This window comes from Vicia villosa, linkage group LG5 (genome assembly GCF_029867415.1).
Source record: "Vicia villosa cultivar HV-30 ecotype Madison, WI linkage group LG5, Vvil1.0, whole genome shotgun sequence".
Classification (NCBI taxonomy): domain Eukaryota; kingdom Viridiplantae; phylum Streptophyta; class Magnoliopsida; order Fabales; family Fabaceae; genus Vicia; species Vicia villosa.
Genome location: NC_081184.1, coordinates 155783676 through 155804720, shown reverse-complemented (window position 1 = coordinate 155804720; position 21045 = coordinate 155783676). Strand labels below are relative to the sequence as shown.

At 35.1% G+C, this 21045-nt stretch overlaps 1 protein-coding gene across 1 annotated transcript; it reads right to left on the bottom strand.

Moving 5' to 3' along the window:
* Positions 1-16631: 16631 nt before the first annotated feature.
* On the bottom strand, positions 16632-19007 carry LOC131607888 (protein GRAVITROPIC IN THE LIGHT 1). The gene has a single exon (XM_058879841.1). The coding sequence runs from the start codon at positions 18891-18893 to the stop codon at positions 17448-17450; it is 1446 nt and encodes a 481-aa protein (XP_058735824.1). The 5' UTR covers positions 18894-19007; the 3' UTR covers positions 16632-17447.
* Positions 19008-21045: the final 2038 nt, after the last annotated feature.

Genomic DNA, 21045 nt, shown 5'->3' with positions numbered 1-21045 from the left:
GAACTAGGGAAATATTTGATCCTTAAATCCTCGTTTCCCGCTAAGTCTCCTGCTTCTGTCAAATATCTAGCAATATGTTCCACCGTTGACTCATTAGTTTCGCCTGAAAATTTTGTAAATTTGGGTACCTTAGTGCCCCTAGGCAATTCTGTCTGCATGATATAATCTGATATAGGGGATGTATAATTTGGACGTCTAAGTCCAGTACTAAGGCCATTATTGGCCATAACCCTTTCTATCATGGCAGTTAAGTTATTTTCTGTAGCCAGATTTTCTCTTCTGACTCTTTGGACAACCTCATCTGGGTGTTCGTTCCTACCCACAACCCTTAATCTGGGTCGCTCTTCCTCCGTTTCCTGTCGAACGGGGACGGTTCTTTGATTTGAAGCCTCTAAGTTAATTACTGGAGTTCCTTCGATCGTCTCTGTTCTTCGTGAGGGGCCTAAATCCCTAGTGGGTGTCCTAGATAACGGAACTATATCTTGTACACGTTCCATAATGGGCCTCTCTTCTTGATTCGAAGGCTGTTTGTCTTTCCTTCTAGGTGGTGTTACTCCCATGAACTCTGCCATTCGATTCATTTGAGATGATATATTTTGGAAAGTCTCCACGTTTTCCCTATTTGTAGTATCAATATTTGTCACTAGTGGGTTTAAAATTGAAGTCAATTCTCTGGCCAAAGCCCCTAACATATCATGGTTGCTTGCATCCATTTCTTGTCGAAATGCTGCTTGGTTATTTGTGGTAAAGTGGGGCATCTGGGTAGAAAAACTAGTGTTGTGTGCACTTCGACCCACTGAACTAACATTCGGTGAAAATGTCGCATTGTTAGTTGGGGCATATATAGGTCATGCCCCTCGTACGCCTGTTCCATATTGGTATGGCATTCCATATGGATTATTTGGTCTCCATTCGAAAGCAGAATTCGTGGCTTGACCAAACAAATTGTTTGCAGCATTTGTCGAGGAAAACGGTACGTCCTCTGCACTTGTGGATGAGGGTGCGGTTGTCGACACTGAAACTGGAATAGTCCCTGAGGGTCCTGTATTATTTTCAGGCATAGCCTGGGAATTATCTGCAGGTCTCGATCCATTTGGACCCGTTGTATCCCGTGTTCCTTGAGTGGAAGTCAAATTTGCCGCTCCTGATCCTGAACCTTGTGGGGGATCTTGATCACCCCCTGCACTGGCCGTAACGACCATTTTCCTGTTGTACCTTCGTTTGGGAATCGGTTGTGCACTGTTCGTTAATTTACCGTTCCTAAGGTTCATACAAGGTCTTGATATTGTCTAGACAAAAATAAAGCAATTGATTAAAACAATCCGCTTGACACTGTCCCACCAGGTGTGCCAATTTGTTTACGGTGATTTCCGGTAAACAACCGCTAGTCTTCCAAACTATAATAAATATGATTTGGTTACTCGCAGGATCGACTAGATTGATCCTAGGACACATAGTCAAAAAGATTGTTATCAATGTTCATTTGAACCATATTCATGATCCGTCTTCGTCAATAAGCGTTGTTCGATTAAAGAACAAGTAATCTTGATAATCACTTTGTTATATGTAAGTATGATTTCAATGAAAAGATAAATAACATAACATATGAAACTAAAAGGACTGTTAAAACGTAAAGAATCTTAGAATGCAGAAACGTTAAAGACTTTGAAAATAAATGACATGAAAGTAATTCGAAAGTAAATGACATTAAAGTAAAGATACAGAAATGTAAATGGCAAGAAGTAAATGGAATGCAGTAATTCTGAAAGATATTTGAAAACGAAAGATAATACACATGTATTAAAGTGGTGGTGTCATACGTACATTTTCTCAGCGAACTCTTTCTCTTAACGCTTGATACTTGAGTAAATATGTGAGTGATTTGTACAAAATGAACACACAAAATCCTAACATTAAGACTCCTATTTATACTAGTTTCGACCTTAACGGTCCTACACTAATCTGCTGCCACGTCTCTCATAAGAACTTCCAGCGACGCCATCTGTTACTTGGACAGTTACGAAACCGTCTTCGAATTTCAAATCTTCCCGCCTGAGTCCGTCTTCGACGCGTGGCAGTGTATTAAAAACACTACGAAAACACGCTAAGTAGTAATACTTGAATATATTTTATAAATTTTGTCTAAGTCCCCGAAGACACATACTTTCGCTAGCTTTCAGTATTCATTATCTTCATAACGAACTTAGAAATCTTTATTCTCGAAGCATGGCCATCAGTAGCCATCTTTTATTTTTAAGGGATGGCCATCAGTAACCATCTTTCCTTCGATTTTCCACTTCTTCGAAGGACAAATATTACAAGACGAAATCTTCAGCTAACAATGTCTTAACTTAAAAAGAAAGATAAATTTAAAAACTTATTTTTTATTATTTATTCTAGTGGAGAACTATTTTAAAATTAAACAGAAACACTAAATTATCTTTATTTTGTGGAGCATATGTTGATTTTAAAATTAATTTTCAAAACTAAAAAGTAAAAACTCACACCCACCCCGAGTATGGTCTAAGATGTTTTATATTCGTCAAACTTTGTATTTTTTTATAGCATTCTTCTTTCTATAAATATAGTTTTTATTTATTTGCTTTAATTTTATTAGAAAATGTACAATTGTTTTTGGTGTTGACACCAAACAAGACAAGACTGCTTACTTTCGGTAATTAGGCGAATCATGTCCCAACGGAGCCAAAGCCAATGATGCGACATGTAAATAAATCAAATGTTTTTTATGTATCCATTCTTCCCTACACCACCACATTCACACCCCTTTATTTTACATTTTTACTCACTCATTTGACAATACGATGGACTACTATTCAACAAGACAACGACAGTGTAACTTTCGACTCCATTTCCTATTCTCCTTGAACGTGAATCACCACATAAAAGTCAGCAACATTATGTCCCCATGTTAATGTTATGCTAAAACTGTTGCATGATATCCTCGTGGTGAATAACTATATTCTGGCTAGATAGAGATACTTGGAAGAAGCTGTATAATGTTATTACTATGATATTTGCAAAAATAAAAATGATAAAAGGAGTATTGATACTATTTTTTAATATAGTATTAATTATTAATTTTAAATTGCATGGTCTAAATATTTGATTTTGCGGTGACAAAAATATTTTAAATGATTTTTTAAAATTTAAAATAAATTGAAGATGAAATAATTTTCTGGACATCTTTTATATAGAAAATGAATTGAATAATAAAATATCAGTTGTAAAATCAGTTATATATTTCAAAAGTTGTAATTTCTATTTTAATTTAGGATAACTTCTAAAAATAAAATCAGTTGTATTCGATAAAAACTAAAATTAATTTTATATATTGAAAACAATTTTATTTTTTTTAAATATAAAAATCAACCCCTTTAATGCAACTCAGTTGATTGTTATAAAAATATTTAATTAAATTGAAACTCGCGACATTATATTTATTGTAGAGTCAAACATGGGCTAATACTATTTATATCACCATCAAATTAATATATTCCGGCAAACAGTCCTTTCGCTCGTTCCCTTAGGGCTTTTTGGGGGTCATTGATGTGATGAATATACAAATGCTCTTTCAAGGTTTACTAATAAAAAATATTTTACATATATTAAGAATGATAATTTGATAAGTTGGATGGGATGTTCGCATGCGCCTCCGATGATAAAAGTAATATGTTAACGCTTTCTTTTGTTTGCACCTTTATCTTTGCCCCGGTCCTCTTTTTGTTAGTCACAACATCCTCAACTGTATATGTATATGTACTTTTGAGAAACTCTTTTCTATCTCTTTTGTCGTTCTTGACATAGGTGGAGAAACATTCCATTTTTATCAAACCCTTTATGGCATCCTTCTGCTGGATGCAGTCATCGGTGTTGTGGTCGTGACCCTGGTGGAAGCGGCAATGTTTCTTCTTATCAATTATGGATGACTCATTGAAGGGGAAATGGTTTCTGGCTCTGTATTTCCGGAACTTCGTGTTATCGCACTCTTGGTAAATCTTCTCCCATGAGGCATTCAAAGGAGTACACTTATCGTATCAACCACAAGTCCCATGGTCAGATTCATCTCTCTATCTGTTGGAGTCTTTTTAGGATGAGTGGCCATAGTTTGCATTTGCTATGCCCGACTATCAAGCTGGACTTTAAGTTTCTCCTAAATGTTGATGAAAGGTTGTGCTCTATTCAATAACTCTTTAGCTCCAGCTTATGCCTCAATGAGTTATCCTATAACAGGTGGTTCTCATATATCTAACATTTCAGACGCTATTTAGCTCCTTTTACTTACATGGATACTTACGTGTAAAGATCGATGTTAGACTGTAAGATATCTTTCTTTCCATGTGTTATCTCGCTTAAAGCATCTATCATCACCGACTTCCTTTTTGAGGCTGTGAAATGAGAGGTGATGCTCTCACATTGGTCGGACAATGACTTAATACTCCCATCCAAAAGAGCTTTGAACTAGAGTTTGGTGGATCCCATTAGAGTTATCGCAAATAGTTTGCACTTGGAAGCTTCATCGGGGTGGAGGTAGTTCTAAAAGTTCATCAACGAATTATATGTGCTCATCAAGATCTCCTTTCCCATCGTACTCCTTCAGTGTAGGAAGTTTCTCCAACGACTTTGGCATTTGACTCTGTAGGATGCGGAAACAAAGAGGATGTTTATGCCAATTCTTTATCGGTGGTTTTTTAACCTGGTCTTGAAGAGGAACATGGCTACCTCGGTATCCCATAGGGCTTTGAGGAAGAGCCCAACGTCTTTTGCTTTTTTGTTGATATAGGGATTATGGAGCTTCGTCTTTCCAAGATGAGACAGACTCTGGAACGAATTTATGATTCCTTCTGAAAATGACCTTTTGAACATTGTTTCCCCTTGGTGGTGCGTTGTGTAGGATTTCTTCCAAACGAATCAATCTTTCTTCTATCGCCTGCGAGTGTTGTTGCCAAACTATGTTATACATAATGTTCAGTAACTCATTAGCACCTTTCACTCCAAGGTTAGCCTGCAACAACTGGAAACCAAGTAATGTCTCTGGCCTTGAGGCCGATGGTGGTACTATAGGCTTAAGCGAAGGCTCGCTCTATCGGATCTGCGATGCATATCCTGCAATCTGAGGAGGATGGAGTAGATCAGGATGCAACAAAGTGTTTGCAAGAGCTTGATTTATGTTGGCTTGAGTAGGAGGATAAGGCAGAGGATCAAAGTTGATTTGCTACTAGAATAGATAGAGGACAGAGGATCTGATGTTCAATCTTAAGAACTCTAATATGATAGGTTGAGAAGGCTTCAAATCTATGAATCGAATCGAGGATGTGCAATCATGGAAAACGCGAGAATCAGAAATTGATTCCCACAAATATCACCATTCTTTTGTTATGGATCCATAAATAATTGAAGAATGGTGGTTGCAATGAACAATAGTGGTCTTGAACCTCATATATAGTGAATGAATGGTTGACCTACAAGGTTAGCATTCAAACGCTCAAGTTAGTATGTCAAGGAGAAAAGTGAATGAATTTTGAATTTAAAATTGTGTACTTGAAATTGGCACGCATGCCCTTTATATAATGGAGTGGTTATAACAACCAGTTATTCTCTAGGTGTGGGATGCGTTGATTCGTTGGATCTATCTTGGCTATGAATCTCTTATACTTTTTCCTAGGGTAGTTTCCCTACGCTGCGAGCAATTGAGCGGATCATTGCTACCTAGGAACTGCGCTTGATGGCCATTATGGTCGGCCCAGATCATTTATCTATTTATTTTAAATATTTAATTTGTTATCGATCTTTTTCATTTTGTTATTTTAATTATTATATATTATGTTATATATTACTTCAAACCTGTTATTTTAAAACATAATAACTAAAATAAAATTTAAATAATTAAAAATATCTAAATTAAATAAATAAATAAAATAGAATTATAAAAAATAAAAAATACAACATATTTAATTGAACAACACTAGACATGGCAATAAAACCCAGACCCACGGGTACCCATCCGAACCCGCCCCGAAGTTGACGGAGAAAACCCGCTTTGACTGGGTTTGGGTTCGGGTTTGGGTTTTCCCCGATTAGAAAATATGGGGATGGGTCAGGTAATGGGGACACTAGTACCCACCCCGAACCCGTCCCCGAACTCGCCCCGTTTATTTCAATAGGTACATTATTATTTATATTTCATAATTTATATTATTAAATATGTGGCTAACATTTTAATAATTTGATTTGTATTTATTATTTTAAATATTTGAAATATATGTATGAAATTTTTTTAGATTGTTTTATTTTGTTATTTATAATGTAATTTGATTTTTGAAAATGTAAATATTTTTATTTTAAAAATTAATTTTACAAAATACATGGTGGCAGGGCGGGGATACCCAAACCCAACCCGAACCCGTTAAGGACGGGTTTGTGTTTTAATTCCCCATCCCCGTTTGGGTTTAGGGTGGGTAACGGGGATTGATTGGGGATTCGGGTTTGGGTTTGGGGGAGGTAAAAACCGTCCCCGACCCGCCCCGTTGCCATGCCTAAACAACACTAAACAAATTTGAGTTGAATGATAACAACTCCTAATAAATTAAGTTTTTAAAATTGTACCAAAAAATAATAATTAATTTCTATCATTAGGATATTTGCTTAGCAACAAATTAAATACTCTTAAATATCTTCGAAAACAAGATCCGTAGTGCTAGTTAAGTTTACTAAATTTAGATTTGATATTAAACTAATAGATATTTCATTGAATTTAGTTACTTGTCTCGTTTTCATGTCTAGTGTTTCATTTGAATTCAATGAATAATTAATTTCTAAATAATCAAGATTCATGTATTATTCAACTCGAACAATACAACGCAACCCCATACCATTGCTCCTCATGTCCAAATCACATATTTTCAAACCCCACATATCTTTTTCTCTTGACTTTGCCCTTCAAACTCACCTTTTTTTTCTTTCTGTATTACTAATACTATATTATAGCACTTCCCTATATCTCAATTGTGTTATTCTTTTTGCAATTGTTGGAATTCACATGGCACGATCTAGGATTTCCCTACTCATATTCTTGATTCTTTTTGCTTCACTATGTTATTGTTTAGAAGGAAGAAATCTTGTTGTGGGAGCAGAGAAGCAGTGGAGAAAGATGAAGATGAAGGCATCTTCAAGGGATAGTTTGTTTCTAAGTGCACTTCCTAAGGGAACTGTTCCATCTTCTTCTCCAACTAAAAAAGGACATGCTGTTGTTGTTGATGAGAAGCTCATAGAACGACACCTCATAAGCATGGATCCTCGTCTTCTTATTGTATCTGTCCCTAGCCCTGGAATTGGCCATTAATTTGTTTTTTTTTTCTTTCAATTTTGATCTTTTTTTATTTTTATTTCAAGGTTTTTGTTGGGTGATATTGTTAGATTCTTTGTATGGTAGGTGAAGCTAGCAGGAAGGAGAGTATAGTTGAAAGTTGAAACGCGTAAAAGAATAATAATTTGTATAGATTCATTGAATGTTTTCATCTGTTTTGGAAATGAGTAAAAGGAGAAACTTTAAAAGTTTGAAACAGAGGGTTGCATTTTTAAGATGTAAACTTTGCAATTAGTGTTATGTTTGACTATGTAGCGATGACACTTTTGATATGTCTGGTGTTCCGTTAGTGGCCATGTAAATTCGGCATGATGTTTGGGCAACCTCAAACTTGTTGAGAATGTTTATGAAAGTGAGAACGCGACAATGAACCGCATGAATTGATCTTTATTGTTATGCGGTAGAATTATAATTGTTCGGTGAGCGATGAAATAATGTTTACTAAGGTAAATTTGAATTTTCGATACAGTGAAAAGGGAGTTGACTTGTAAGGTTAGCATTCCAACGATTAAGTTAGTAAGAGAATTAAAAGTGATGTGAGAATGAGAATTGATTTGAATGCTTGAAAAATGATGCGCTTTTCCTCTTAAATAGTGGGGGTGGTTCTCAACATAAAGCATGAATGAGACGTGGATCGCGGTCAGTCGTAAGGTTGATCTAGAGGGTCAGCAACTATGAAGCACATACTGCCCAAACACGACACCGACACCGGCACGACGACACTAATAATAAATTTTAAAAAAATGAATAAATTAAATGTAATCACAAGTGTTGGTGTAGGTGTGCGACACAGACATTGACACATATACCATACTTCAAAGGTGTTGATGCTACATAGGTCAACACATTTCATGAATGCGGAATTACCTGCTTTATGGGGGAAAATAGGTCAACCTAATTTAGGGCGCCATTGAACCTTTCGTCTTGGATCTTGTGTTCGACTCATAATAGTTTCCCCAAGTCTTTATCTTTGCTTTGTAGGATGAGAGTTTGCGACACATGGCGTAGTTTAGTTGCTTGGTCTCGGGAGGCAAAATCCTTTGATGGGACGTTAGAGTCATTGGTAACAAACATATTTAATGCCTCTTTTGTAATAGGTAATGTTTTGCTGGAAATTACGGACGCGTGTCTCTTTGCTAGTTGGTGATGATGCCTCATCTTCTTTAGAGTACTTGAGTACTATGCACAATCTTCGATGAAATCTCAGTCGTTGGTGTGGGTAATGGGTCATATGATCCTTAAGAGATAAGCCACATATAAGAGGCTTCTGAAGCAACATTTTACCATTTTCCGGTCAATATCGGCCGAAAACATAACTTCTTCATGCTTTATACCATCTTTCTTTCTTGTGAGTTTCGCCACTCCTTATCTAGGTTAAGCTCATACACGGTCCTCGCTCATTGATATTTGGCATATTTCATTCTATTAGCCATCTAGTGGTAATCCCCCTACATTTTAATATTTTCCTCAATTTTCTATTTTATTTCTATTTTGGATTAAACACCCATTAAGGTTCTTTTTCTGTTTTATTTTTGTTTTGGATTAAAAGCCCATTATGGTTTCTTTTTATGTATTTAAATACCTTTGGGTGTGACAGTCAAAGTTATCTTTGATCATTACAAAATTCAAGTATTTTCTCTTTTGATGGATTCCAAAATTTTATCTGACAAGTTTGTCGCTTGCAAACTGGTGTTTTTGTTCTGGGTTTAGCGCTTGCTAATCCTTTGTGATTCTGACAGCGTTAGGTGGCATCAGAGCATGTTTTCTCTTATTTCTTTTTGTAGATTTTAGCCATGTGAGATCAACCATTGACCAAAGCAGACCTTGAGGGAGTTACCGCGTATTTGACCACGACCCTAAATGCTTTGACTAAATAGATGGCGCGACTTTAACAACTCAGGTGAACAACACCAACAATAATTAGAACCATCGAAGAGATAGGATAAGGAAACCGATTAGAGTTATGTAAGGTGAAAACAATAATGTTGTTATTGCTGAAAATTCGAGTTGTATAGAAGAAGAACTTGATGAGGAAAAGATAATTGATCCTGGGAATCGACATAACTGTGATTATCGAGTAAAGGTTGATATTCCATAATTCTACAGAACGATGAGAGTGGATGAGTTTTTGGATTGGCAGATCGACATTGACATATTCTTCGACGTCATAGGCATCCTTGAGAACAATCAAGTTAAAATGGTGGCGATTAGGCTGAAGAGTAATGTTGTTGTCTGGTGGAATAAAATTATTGTTCAGAGGCAGAGGCAAATAAAAGGGTTGGTCAGATCTTAGCGAAGAATGAAACAATTATTGCTCAAGGAATGAGAACTACAACAGAATACACCGTTGAGTTTCTGTGTTTCTCTGAGCGTAATGAACTAGGAGAATAAATAATTCAGAAGGTAGCTTGATACATCAGTGGCTTAAAGGGATCTTTGCAGGAGAAGATGGGTTTGCACAATGTATAGATTGTGGATGAGACTTCCAGTCTAGCTTTAAAGGTAGAATTGATAGAGAAATCCCCTCAAAACTTCTCTTTTAGGTATTTGTCCCAGAATAACTTTGAATCAGTAGGCGGCAAGGAAATGAGTGCAACAAATAACTATTCCAACCCCGAGAATAAGGGGACTAGCAGCCCTAACAATGTGAAATAGGGTAAAACACCAGTCCTGAGGCAAAATAATTCATCTGCTAAACCCTCTGAAGACACATGCTATCATTGGAATGGAAGAGGTCACAAATCAAATGTTTGTCTAACAAGGAGAGTCGTTGTTGTTGGGGAAGAAATGGAAGAGGAAAAAGAAATAGTAGAACATGCAGTTGAGAACGATGAATATGTAAGGGTTGAGTTTGCAGAGGAAGAATATGATGATATGGTAAATTTTATGTTGTAGAGAATTTTACTAGCATTTAAGGGTTAAAGGCATCATAAGAATTTGTTTAAAACACATTGTTCTATCAAGAACAAGGTGTGTAATCTAACTGTGGATAGTGGCAACATGGAGTATATGGTGTCACCAAAATTGCTAGATTATTTTAATTTTCCCACAAAATCTCATGAGAAACCATACACTCTCGGTTGGGTTCGCAAGGGCTCACAAGTTTGAGTAACACTAGCGTGCAAAGTTTCTATCTCAACTAGGAAGCATTTCAGAGAAGAGGTACTTTGTGATGTTCTTAATATGGATATTTGTCATATTTTACTTGGTATGCCTTGGTAGTTTGATAATGTTATCCCTTATCGAGGACGGGATAACATGATGATGTTTACATGGGGCACACATAAAATTGTTATGACTCCTGTTTTGCACTTTGAATAAAATCCACGAGGAAAGAAGTCTTATTTCTTGGTGATGATGCATAGCGAAAAGGAGTTTGATGAGACTGTTAAAGAAACTTAATTTTTCTTTCAAATGGTGATTAAATAGTTGATTAGTATTGTAAACAAGGAAGCAACAACTCCAGAAGAAGTGTTAGGGATCCTAGAGAATTTCAAGGAGTTGACTGTAGATGAACTACCAAATAATTTGCCTCATATGTGAGATAAACACAGAAAAGTTAAAATTTTCAATGTGGGAGACGATGTGATGATGTTTCTGCGTATAAGGAGATGTTACTAGTTCGTACTTACAGCAAGCTGCAACCACGCAAGTATGGCCAATTTAAAGTGACCCAGAAGATCAATGATAATGCTTATAAGATGAAGCTTTTTATCAAGAAGAGAACTCGGGGTCGAGTTCTTTAGAGGTGGGGGAGACTGATGTAGGAAGTCTAACTGCGCATATAAAAGAAGAAGTTGTGCCTCAGAATGGTTCGACAGAAATTGTGCAGGTTTGGCGTCTTATATCAGAATGACAATTATCATACCTTTCCAGATAGGGAATCGGCTCAGAAGTCCAACTTATTATTGCCATATGACATATGGACGTTTTAAGCCACTCAAGTTTCTTTCAATCCTGAATACCACATTTTAATATTTTTCATAATTTTCTATTTTATTTTTGTTTTAGATTAAAAGCCCATCAGGGTTTCTTTTTCTATTTTATTTTTATTTTGGACTAAAAGTCCAATAAAGTTTCTTTTATATATTTAAACACTTTTGGATGTGACCGTCAAGGTTATATATGATCATAATAAAATTCAAGTATTTTTTTGGTGGATTCCAAAACATTCTCTAACAGGTTTGTCGCTTGTAAACATTCTTTTTTTGTTCTAGGCTTAGCGCTCGCTAATCCTTCGTGATTCCGACTGCGTCAAATTCAATCTCAATTAAGCCTTGGCCAAAATTGTGGCATATGTTTCTTTAACAACATGCCCATCCATTTTTTTTTGTTTAAACTTGTTCTAATGTTAAACAATCATCTTCCTCTATTCGTATCTCTACAAAAGTATATTTTTGAATTTAATCTGAAGGTTTAAAAATATACTTTTTGGACTATTTTTAAGCAAAATGGGATGAATGACTCACTTACAAAATACTATTGTATTTTAAGTACGCACAAAAATATACTTCTGAATTTCTGAATTTTAAAAAGACATTTTCAAATGTTCTATGAATGACTATTCACTAGGAAAATCAATTCCTTATAAAAATTATGATAAACTCTTAAATAGACTCATTAGTTCACTTGGTTAGAATGTGATGCTAATGACAAGAACATAGGTTCAAAATCTGCATAGGCCATTGATAATGTTCAATTTGTTAAACTTAAACATGTGAATCTTATCTCAATTTGAATTACCAACGCCTCTTATTATGTCTACCCATGTGTTTGTTTCTAGAAACTCACAACTTCTAAAGACTTTGTTTGTTAGCTCACCAAAATAAAGACTTTGTTTGTTAGCTCACCAAAATAAGCCATAGCTTATGCCATCAAGAAACCTAACAACACACACAGATTGTGTATTTTTATTACTCATGAAAAGGGTTGTTCTGTTTGTCATCATGGTGCCAAACAAACAGTAGTTGAAATTTTCTTAAAGGTACGATAAGGTACAGATTGATGACTTCTTTAGTTACTTAGTAGTTAGATTTTCTCCAAAGGGTCTTTGCATTAGGAGTGCAAATCAAGCTACGAATAAACTAAAACACCTAAATTTGCAAAAGATTATCATCCTATATATTGAATGAGAACTTCAACTTTTACTTTATTAAATTCAACAATTTTATGTCTCGCAAATCTAGTGATCTTTAGTCAAACTTAATCTTCAATTAACTTTTCCTATCACTAGGTTATTTAAAAAAAGTGACATTTTCTAACACGAGTTAGAAAATTAAGACCGTTCGTTGTCTAGAAGTTGAACAACTCTATCCAGGATAATGGGTTAGGTATACTCGATAATCATAACGCATAGGTATTCGTTATAATTCCAATTGGATGGCCTATTTTGTCATATAAGACATTCAAAGCTTCTCCCTTATGGAATCTTAAATTCAAATTACACGACCCCACCAATCTCTACAATCAAAATATCAAAGAGGAGAGGTAGGAAATAAGCATGTCCATCTTGTTTAAAGTTGTATTGCAAAAATACATAACGAAGTAGGAAGGATATTGCAAAGGCCGCGAGTTAAAATTTTGGTCTGCGACGCAAAAAAAAAAAGTAGGGCAGTCCCGCGGGCAACGTAGATTTTTAGTTTTAAAATTGCAAATACTTATGTTAATGTCCGCACCCGCTAAAACATGCAAAAAACAGAGTGGGCGAAGTGGACATATAGTGTCAGAAGCTAAAAGTTAAGCTCCTCCCGCTAAAAAGTGTAGGCAAAACAGACATGCTCGACGAGGCGGATCAGTTCTGTCATCCCTAATCAAGATCATATCTCAAATCTCTTCGTCCATTTATATAGGATTACAACACTTCCTTTATTCCATAATAATAAACATTTTTAATTAAAAAAAATTCTTAGTTAACATATACTATAAACATCACTATTTTTTAAAATTGTGTTCCATAGTGAAATCTGAATTGATTAATAGACAAAGAAGAACTTGTTGCACTAAACTTGAGCTTTCGATATGGTGGAGTGGGGGTTGACCTACAAGATTAACACTCTAACACTCAAGTCAATAAAATCATGAAAGGGATACGTAAGTCAGAATGAATTTGAATATCTATGAAATAACGCGTCTTTCCTCTTAAATACGAGGAACAAATCACAACGGTAAGCCTCGAGTGAGGCGTGGGTCGCAGTCAACTTGGGTTGTGAATTTTTCATACCTCTGTCTCTTTTCGAAAGATTTTTTCTACTATTTACATTTTCTTATAGGAGTGTTTGTGTCTGAACTTGTTTGCCTATTTTGTCTTGTCTGTAGTAGGCTCTTCTTTGTAGTGCTTCTGATTATGAAGATTGTACTAACAATTACTAGAAAGGGAAATAAAGATAACTCGGGCGATTGGGAGGACTATTAGCATAACATTTTTGACGTGCTCAGTTCGACAAAGAGAATATGATTAATTATGAGACAATACAAAGTTAAAAAATGAGGAAATTTGGTTATATGTTCGACATGAGTATCCAAAATTTCGACCTTAGTGTCGAGTTCGGCGCACCTTCCCTAAGTTCTGGGACTTAGCATATTTTCCAAAATTATAAGAGTGTTATTTTCATAAACTCGACAACTGAGTATCTACAGTGACAAAATTAAAAAGACAAAAATAGTCCTCCCAGTCGAACTCAAAAATTAAAAAGACAAATGAGTCTCTTGATTCTCTTTAAGAGAGAATCGTCCAAATCTTATTGTTGAATCAAAATCATTAAAATAAAAAATAGTTAAGAAACAATACACGGAGAAAATAGTCTAAGGAAACCGCTAAAAAAGCCAATAACATAACCAAAGGTGAAAATATTCAAGAAAATAAAAAGACATCACCACAAAAATAACATACTATAACTCCTACTCGGAACACAAGCGAGAAAATAATTTAAATATTTATTTTAATTAAAAAGATCAATGTTTAAATAACTACACTGATCCAGTCGATCGAATCGGTTGAACTGAGAATCCGAAGGGTCACCGGTCAAATTTAATTGTTGGATCAGGTAAGCGATTTAACTAGTGAGAATCGGCCAGAATCGATGAACCTGTGATTTTAGAAAATCGACGGGTTAAATGCTTTCATTTTTTCCCGACAAAATGATGTCGTTTTGATATATTTTGTTTAAAAATAAAATAAACTATAATTAGATTTTGTTCAAAACTTATTTGGAACAACTTTCCATCCTTAAATTTGAAGTGTTGTGTGGGATGACTATGGTTAAAATTTGAATTTAAAGAATGAATGTCTGAAATAATGATACATTAAAAATTTGAAATTCTAAAATTTTCAAGGTGTCTGATCTTTTTAGAAACTGAGTCATCCAATTTGAGCGATTTGATAGCTATATAATTTTGTTATTAAGACGAATTTATTCTATCGAATTATTCGATTTAATTTGATTTAGTAATGTGATTCGACCAATGACTCAATGATTCGATCAATAAACTGATGACCGAATATCTTTACCAATTTGATGTCTGATCGGAGTTTTAAAACATTGAAAAAGATACATTTGGAAATTTTTTAGAGAATAGGATCGTTTTATTATTAAGAAATTCAAAATAGTTGATCATTAAAAGAACTTATAAAATGTTGACCCAGGACAGGACTTATGCCACGGCTTCTTTCTTGTGTTCGTACGTTTTTATTTTACCATAAAAATTGATTTTTGAATGAATTGATTTTATAAATTTAATTTTAGTTAAAAAATAAATTGAATGAAAATTAATACAAAATTACAAATTTTAATTTTAAATTTAAATTAGTTTTTAAAACAAAATCACAAAATCACTTAGAATAAGAAAAAAAACAAAACATTTTAAGTCAAATTAACATATCTAAAATTATATTCTGAGTGTTTTAAGGGCATGTTTGATAAAAACAGCGGTTGACTAATAAGTTAGCTGATAGCTTATAGTTTATGACTGATGGATGATGATTAATGGCTTATAGCTTATAGCGGATGGTTGAGACTAATAGCTTATAAGCTAATTGAAGTGTTTGGTAAAATTAACGGTTCAATTAACTTATAAATGTAAAATGACATAAAAGATATTTAATATATAATTATTTTATTTTAAATTAAAATAAATTATAAGGGTTAAAAATGGATTTTAATTAAAATAATAAGGATAAAAAAGGATGAAAAAATAATAAGCTATAAGACATAAGCTAAAACGTTATTTGAAATAGCATCTGGAAAATAAGCTATAAGTTAGTAAAATAAGTTATAAGCTCGTGATGAAAAGACCATTACTAAACGGGTCTAAATTATCATATGAGCTTATAAGACATAAGACATAAGCTCGAAAATATGTCTTACCAAACAGAGCCTTAATGTAAAATCAAAGTATCATACATATGCCATCTTTTTGTTTTAATGTATCCACCGATAATATTTGGTGTGGAGAGTGTTACAAAATAGAATCTCTACTAAAGACAATTTATTCAAAAGGGGAGTGTTATCAAATAGCCAAACAGGCTATACAGGGTAGTGCGGGAGAGAGGAATCGGTATCTCATATTTTCTCATATTTTCTTTGAGTGTCCTAAACTTGCAAGTGTGTGGAAGCTCATATGCAACTGGATAGGAGTGGTTACAAATCTACATAATGATGGATGGCAACACCTTGAACAATTTGAAGGACTGCTTGGATCACAAAGAAATTTAACCATGAAATTGAGAGTTATATGGGCTGCTTGTGTGTGGTGCATTTGGAGAGTTAGGAATAACAAAGTGTTTCAGAACGAGGAAATACAAATGGAAAAACTGGTAGAAGAGTCGAAGATTTTGGCTTGGAGATGGCTCAAACTTAAATCAAATTATATTGCTGACGATATAGTCGCATGGTGTAAAAGTCCTAAGGCGTGTTTCGGCATACTTGATGAATGAGAAACCGGGTTCGTGCAGAGCTGGAGTGGTTCTCGTTATTGGGTGTCGCATTTTGAGTTGCAGCCGTAGGTCTTATTTCATCAGTTTGAATTCTGTCAAGGCAGTCTTATTTCATCCGTTTGAATTCTGTCAAGGCAGTCTTGGCACATTGTAGTGGTAATCGATATATTGCACTGCTTGGTTCTAGTTGGCAAGTCTATTGGTGCTGGTGCTTTTCTGGTTGTGACTCTATTAGTGGCTGAGGTGTATTTCGGTAGTTATTAAGTTCTGGCTCGAGATTGTTCAATGGTAATATTCACAACTCGATAGTCCCGTTTATTAGTGCGTATCAGCCCGTTTACGATGTTTTTCGGCTGATATGGTTATTTATTTTAGTGCTAGTTTTTATCTCAGTTAACAGTTTTGTGTTGCTGTCTGTTGGAAAGATGGTGTGAACTGTGGTAGTGTGGCTACTACTGATAAGCCTAAAACTCTTGCTGTAATTGGTTTTATTTGGCATCACTTATGCCAAGTTTTATTGATTCTGTTTTTTTGCCCATTCCAAAAAAATATTGGATACTCGATTGAATTAATTGTTTCTCCCGTTGACACTGCATCCCTGGCCCATCATCATGCACCTAAGGCAGGCTTTAGCCTCTGCTCACTTTCTAAAGAATGTAATAAAATTTTAATTCAAAACACATCTATCATTACATATGAACAAAAAAAACATTGTTCACGACCAGTAAACACAATAATACAAGCGTGTAAAGTTTACAAATTCAAAATTCAACCCTTGAAAGTTTACAAATTTAATCTAATTAAAATATCCTAAGCGTGTAATTCTTAGGATACTCATAATCTTTCTCACATTACACTGTACTACAACATAATGTACACATTACATCTACAATAGCAGAAAACTGAAGAAAAAATGTTCAAAAAATGTATACAACACTTTGCACCTAAGCACCCCTATTTTTCCTCAAGTAATTAACAACAACGGACTACTAGTTATTATATTTTATAAATATTTTAAAATTAAAACTAACCCTCAGTGTATATACTTAACAATTAACAATAATACATTATACAATATTATGAGTATATTAATATACTCATAATATATGGTACATAACATGAAATGAAAAACTAATTTCTATAGGAACTTCTAGAAGAATCCATAAGAGATAGGTAAACCTGACTCTGAATCACTGTCTTACCAATTTTGAAACCCGGCACCACCGTGAAAACCACCCGAAGCTCACCGGAGTTAGAATCAATAGAATCCCTTGAACATGAAGCAGTAGTTGAACTTGAAACTGATTCTTCTATGATACTTTCCATGTAAACCTCAGAGAATCTAGTATTCTTCTTGACCTGAAAAGCAGTGATAGTTTCTTGAAATGATAATGCTAAGTAATGCAGAGTCCAAACGCGCTTTGCCATCTCAGAAAACGCTAAGAAAAAAGCCGAATCCGGAAACTCTCCGGAGTTAACTAGCTTTCTCTGGTTCAAGTTTCCGAACAAAGAACACTCCATTTTAGCATGAACAAGTTGAAGGTATTTGGATTTTAGAAACTTGGCGAAAGACGAGTTTGGATTGTTCTCTAAGTACTGTTTTGGACTTATAGATTTCAGCTTCTTGAATTTCTCAAAGTAGAGATTCTGATGAGTATTGTGAAGAGGTTCATTTGATGAAACGAAATTCGGATAGTTGAAGCCTTCAAACATTGTTATGCAAACGAATGATTCGAATGCGAAACAACGATGACTTGGTTTACTGCAAACCGCGTTTGGATGAATGAATTTAACCGCTGCTTCAACATCCCAGTTCGCCGATTCCATTTCTTCGATCATAAGTTTCACGAAACTACGTACTGATCTCAAAGTATGGTGAAGAAAATAAACAAAGTGAGTATGATTCAACGATGAAAGTTCGAGGCTAACAAACAGTGACATAGAAGCGTTAGAATTCAGCTTTTTCTCGAGTGATTTGTTGAATGAATTGCAATCATCGAGTTTTTTCCGAAGAGATTGGATTCGAGAGTCTCTAGCGTCGACCTCTCCTTGAATCTTCTTGATGGTGATTTCGTATGTTTTCATTATGCTTTGTTGTTCTTGAATCTCTGCAAGCATTATTGTAACTTGAGGCGAAAGATCAAGATCTTTTTTCAAGAACCTACGTTTCAATTCTGAGATGGATCTTAGTTCTTCCACCACGGCTTGATCTGCTGCTTGAATGGAGTCATTGTTGTATGGATGTTGAGCCATTTGAAGCTCGGCGTACGCCGCTTTGATCGTCGTGACTCCGGCGAAAAGCCGAGCTATTAGAGCTTCCATAACTGCTTTGTTTCTAACATTGTTTTTGTTCTTGTTCTGGTTCTTATTCTTGTTGTTATGGTTTTCATTGGTATTGATGTGATGATCTGAGAAAGGTTCTTGATCTTCTTTCACTTTGAGATTTGAATTGAGCATGCAAATTCCGTTGTTTGAAGCTATTTTCGTTGCGCTTTTGAGATTAATCACCTTCTGGAATGTCTTGGCGAATTTCTTGCTTCGGTTGTTCATTGCTGATTTTGGTTTCATTGTTTCCATCTTCTCAAAAGCATAAGAATTTAATTGAGAAAGTAATGAAATTTGAAGAGAAAGAGTTTGTTTGAGCTTGTGTGAATTAATGTTTGAAAAAAAAGAAGATTTTGATTGGAAAAGTAGACACAAATGTTTGACTAAAGGATAGTGATAGCTAATAATAATAATAAGATTTTTCTTTAAATTGAAGAAATATAAATTATCATTAAAAATTATATTAGTACTAATCAATATATATTAAATTAAAATTATTGAAACTAAGTGGAAAAATGAAGGATATAGTAGAATTATTAAAGGCGGGAAAAGAAAAAGTGTAGGACTTATTTTGCTTTATGATGATAAATACTCAAAGTAGGCTTGTAGTATAAGAACTTTGAATTTGAAGCCATTGATTTTTTTTCTTCTTTTTTCCTCCACCTACTTAATTTTTGGGAATAATAAATATATAGTGCTACCCAGAGATATGATAGTGTGGGACCTACTATGTTACAAGATTGATGATTTTGTTTGTGATCTAATTATGGACCCTACACAATTATTCAAAATGAGCTTGCCAAGAACTGTGAATCCATGATGCTTCACTGTTTGAGAACATTATGAAAACATGAATGGTTAAGGATTAAGGAACTTTTGTTTATTTGTTCGTAAACTAGAAGATTTGGCATGTTAATAATATATTATGGTTTATTGTGAGACAACAATCAATGAAAAAAAAATTTAAATAACCAGGTTTGATAAAAAAAATACGGAAAAAACTATGTTTTTGGGGTATTTACCAAACTGTCTAGGTTTGGGATATCAGAATACTGAATGCGTCAAATGAAATGGCGTATAAGTGTAAATTTTGGGTGCATGCGCCAAATGAATTGGCATGCCCTAAAATCCAATATGTTTGCGCCAAATGGAATGGCGCATAAGTCTAGGGTTTTTGCCCTAGAAGCCAAACCATTTGGCGCCTTAGTTCTAGGGCCTTTTTATTTTTTTCTTTTTTTTTTAATTCATATTAGTTGAATATATTAAACTTAAATTTTTTTTTTTATTTTATTTGTTATGATATTTACAGAAATAAATTTGTAAAATATTTTTTTCGCCTTATAAATGTAATGCAGAAAACGAAAATCAAAATTGTAACATCGATTACAATATAATTTAAGAACTAAACATCGATTACAATATAATTTAAAAACTAAACATCGGTTACAATTAATTTCAGAAACGATACCAAAGATTAATGAAAAATACAACAACATGATCAATGACGTCCATCACCAAGATAGCCATCCGTTCCGCAACCTGGTCTTATAATGGGACGTTTACCGCGATCGTTGATTCCGCCGCGAATATTGACACCGCCTCTTGCCCTATCTCTACCCCTACCCCTGCCCCTTTGTGCTTCTTGTTGGGTTTGTGTCACGGGGGCTGGTACTGGGATGTCGCGTGGATCGCTGTCTATGAATTCGTCGACGCCCCCATAATTATCCGGAAAACCGCTGTTGTAAAGTCGGCTACCCATTCCCTCAAATGTGTTTATTCGTGGTGGTGGAGTGGGGTGGGAAAAGACCTCCGGTTCATAGCATCCCGCAGCACTAGAACTACCTTGGTTAAAGCCGAATTGGTTTGTAGGTGTTGCGTAGCCGGAGGGGGCGCCACGGTGAGAGGATTCACCATGAGGACCATCGTCGGGACTAAGATGAAGGCTAGATGAACCGGGAGTTAGGTTTTGGCCGAATCCCCTTGAGGACCCAACAAATGTTGCAAATCCGAATGGTTGTGAGTGGGTCTGATATTGGTCCGAGGAAGGATGGCGGTCTTCATACCCTTGTAATGGTTGAGATTGGGATTGGAACATATTTGATTGGCGGATGTTGCGTGCGGAACGGGATGGAGTACTGAAAATATTTTGTTGTTGTTGCTGGATTTGTTGTTGTTCCTGGAGTTGTTGTTGTCGTTGCTGTTGTAGGAGTTGTTGTTGGCGGTGTTGCAGGCTTTGTTGTTGTCGCTGCTGAAGTCGTTGTTGTTGCCGGAGTTGTTGTTGTTCTTGTTGTTGTTGTTGTGGTTCTTCTTCCGGTTGTTGTTGTTGTGGCAAGATGTAGTTCTGTGCACGGGGATCAATCAAATAGAATGGAGCTGCAAGAAACAGGTTAGGGGTTGTGGCTGT

Bases quoted from the DNA above. Each gene is read 5' to 3' on its own strand.
- LOC131607888 (XM_058879841.1), bottom strand. From the start codon at position 18,893: ATGGAAACAATGAAACCAAAATCAGCAATGAACAACCGAAGCAAGAAA.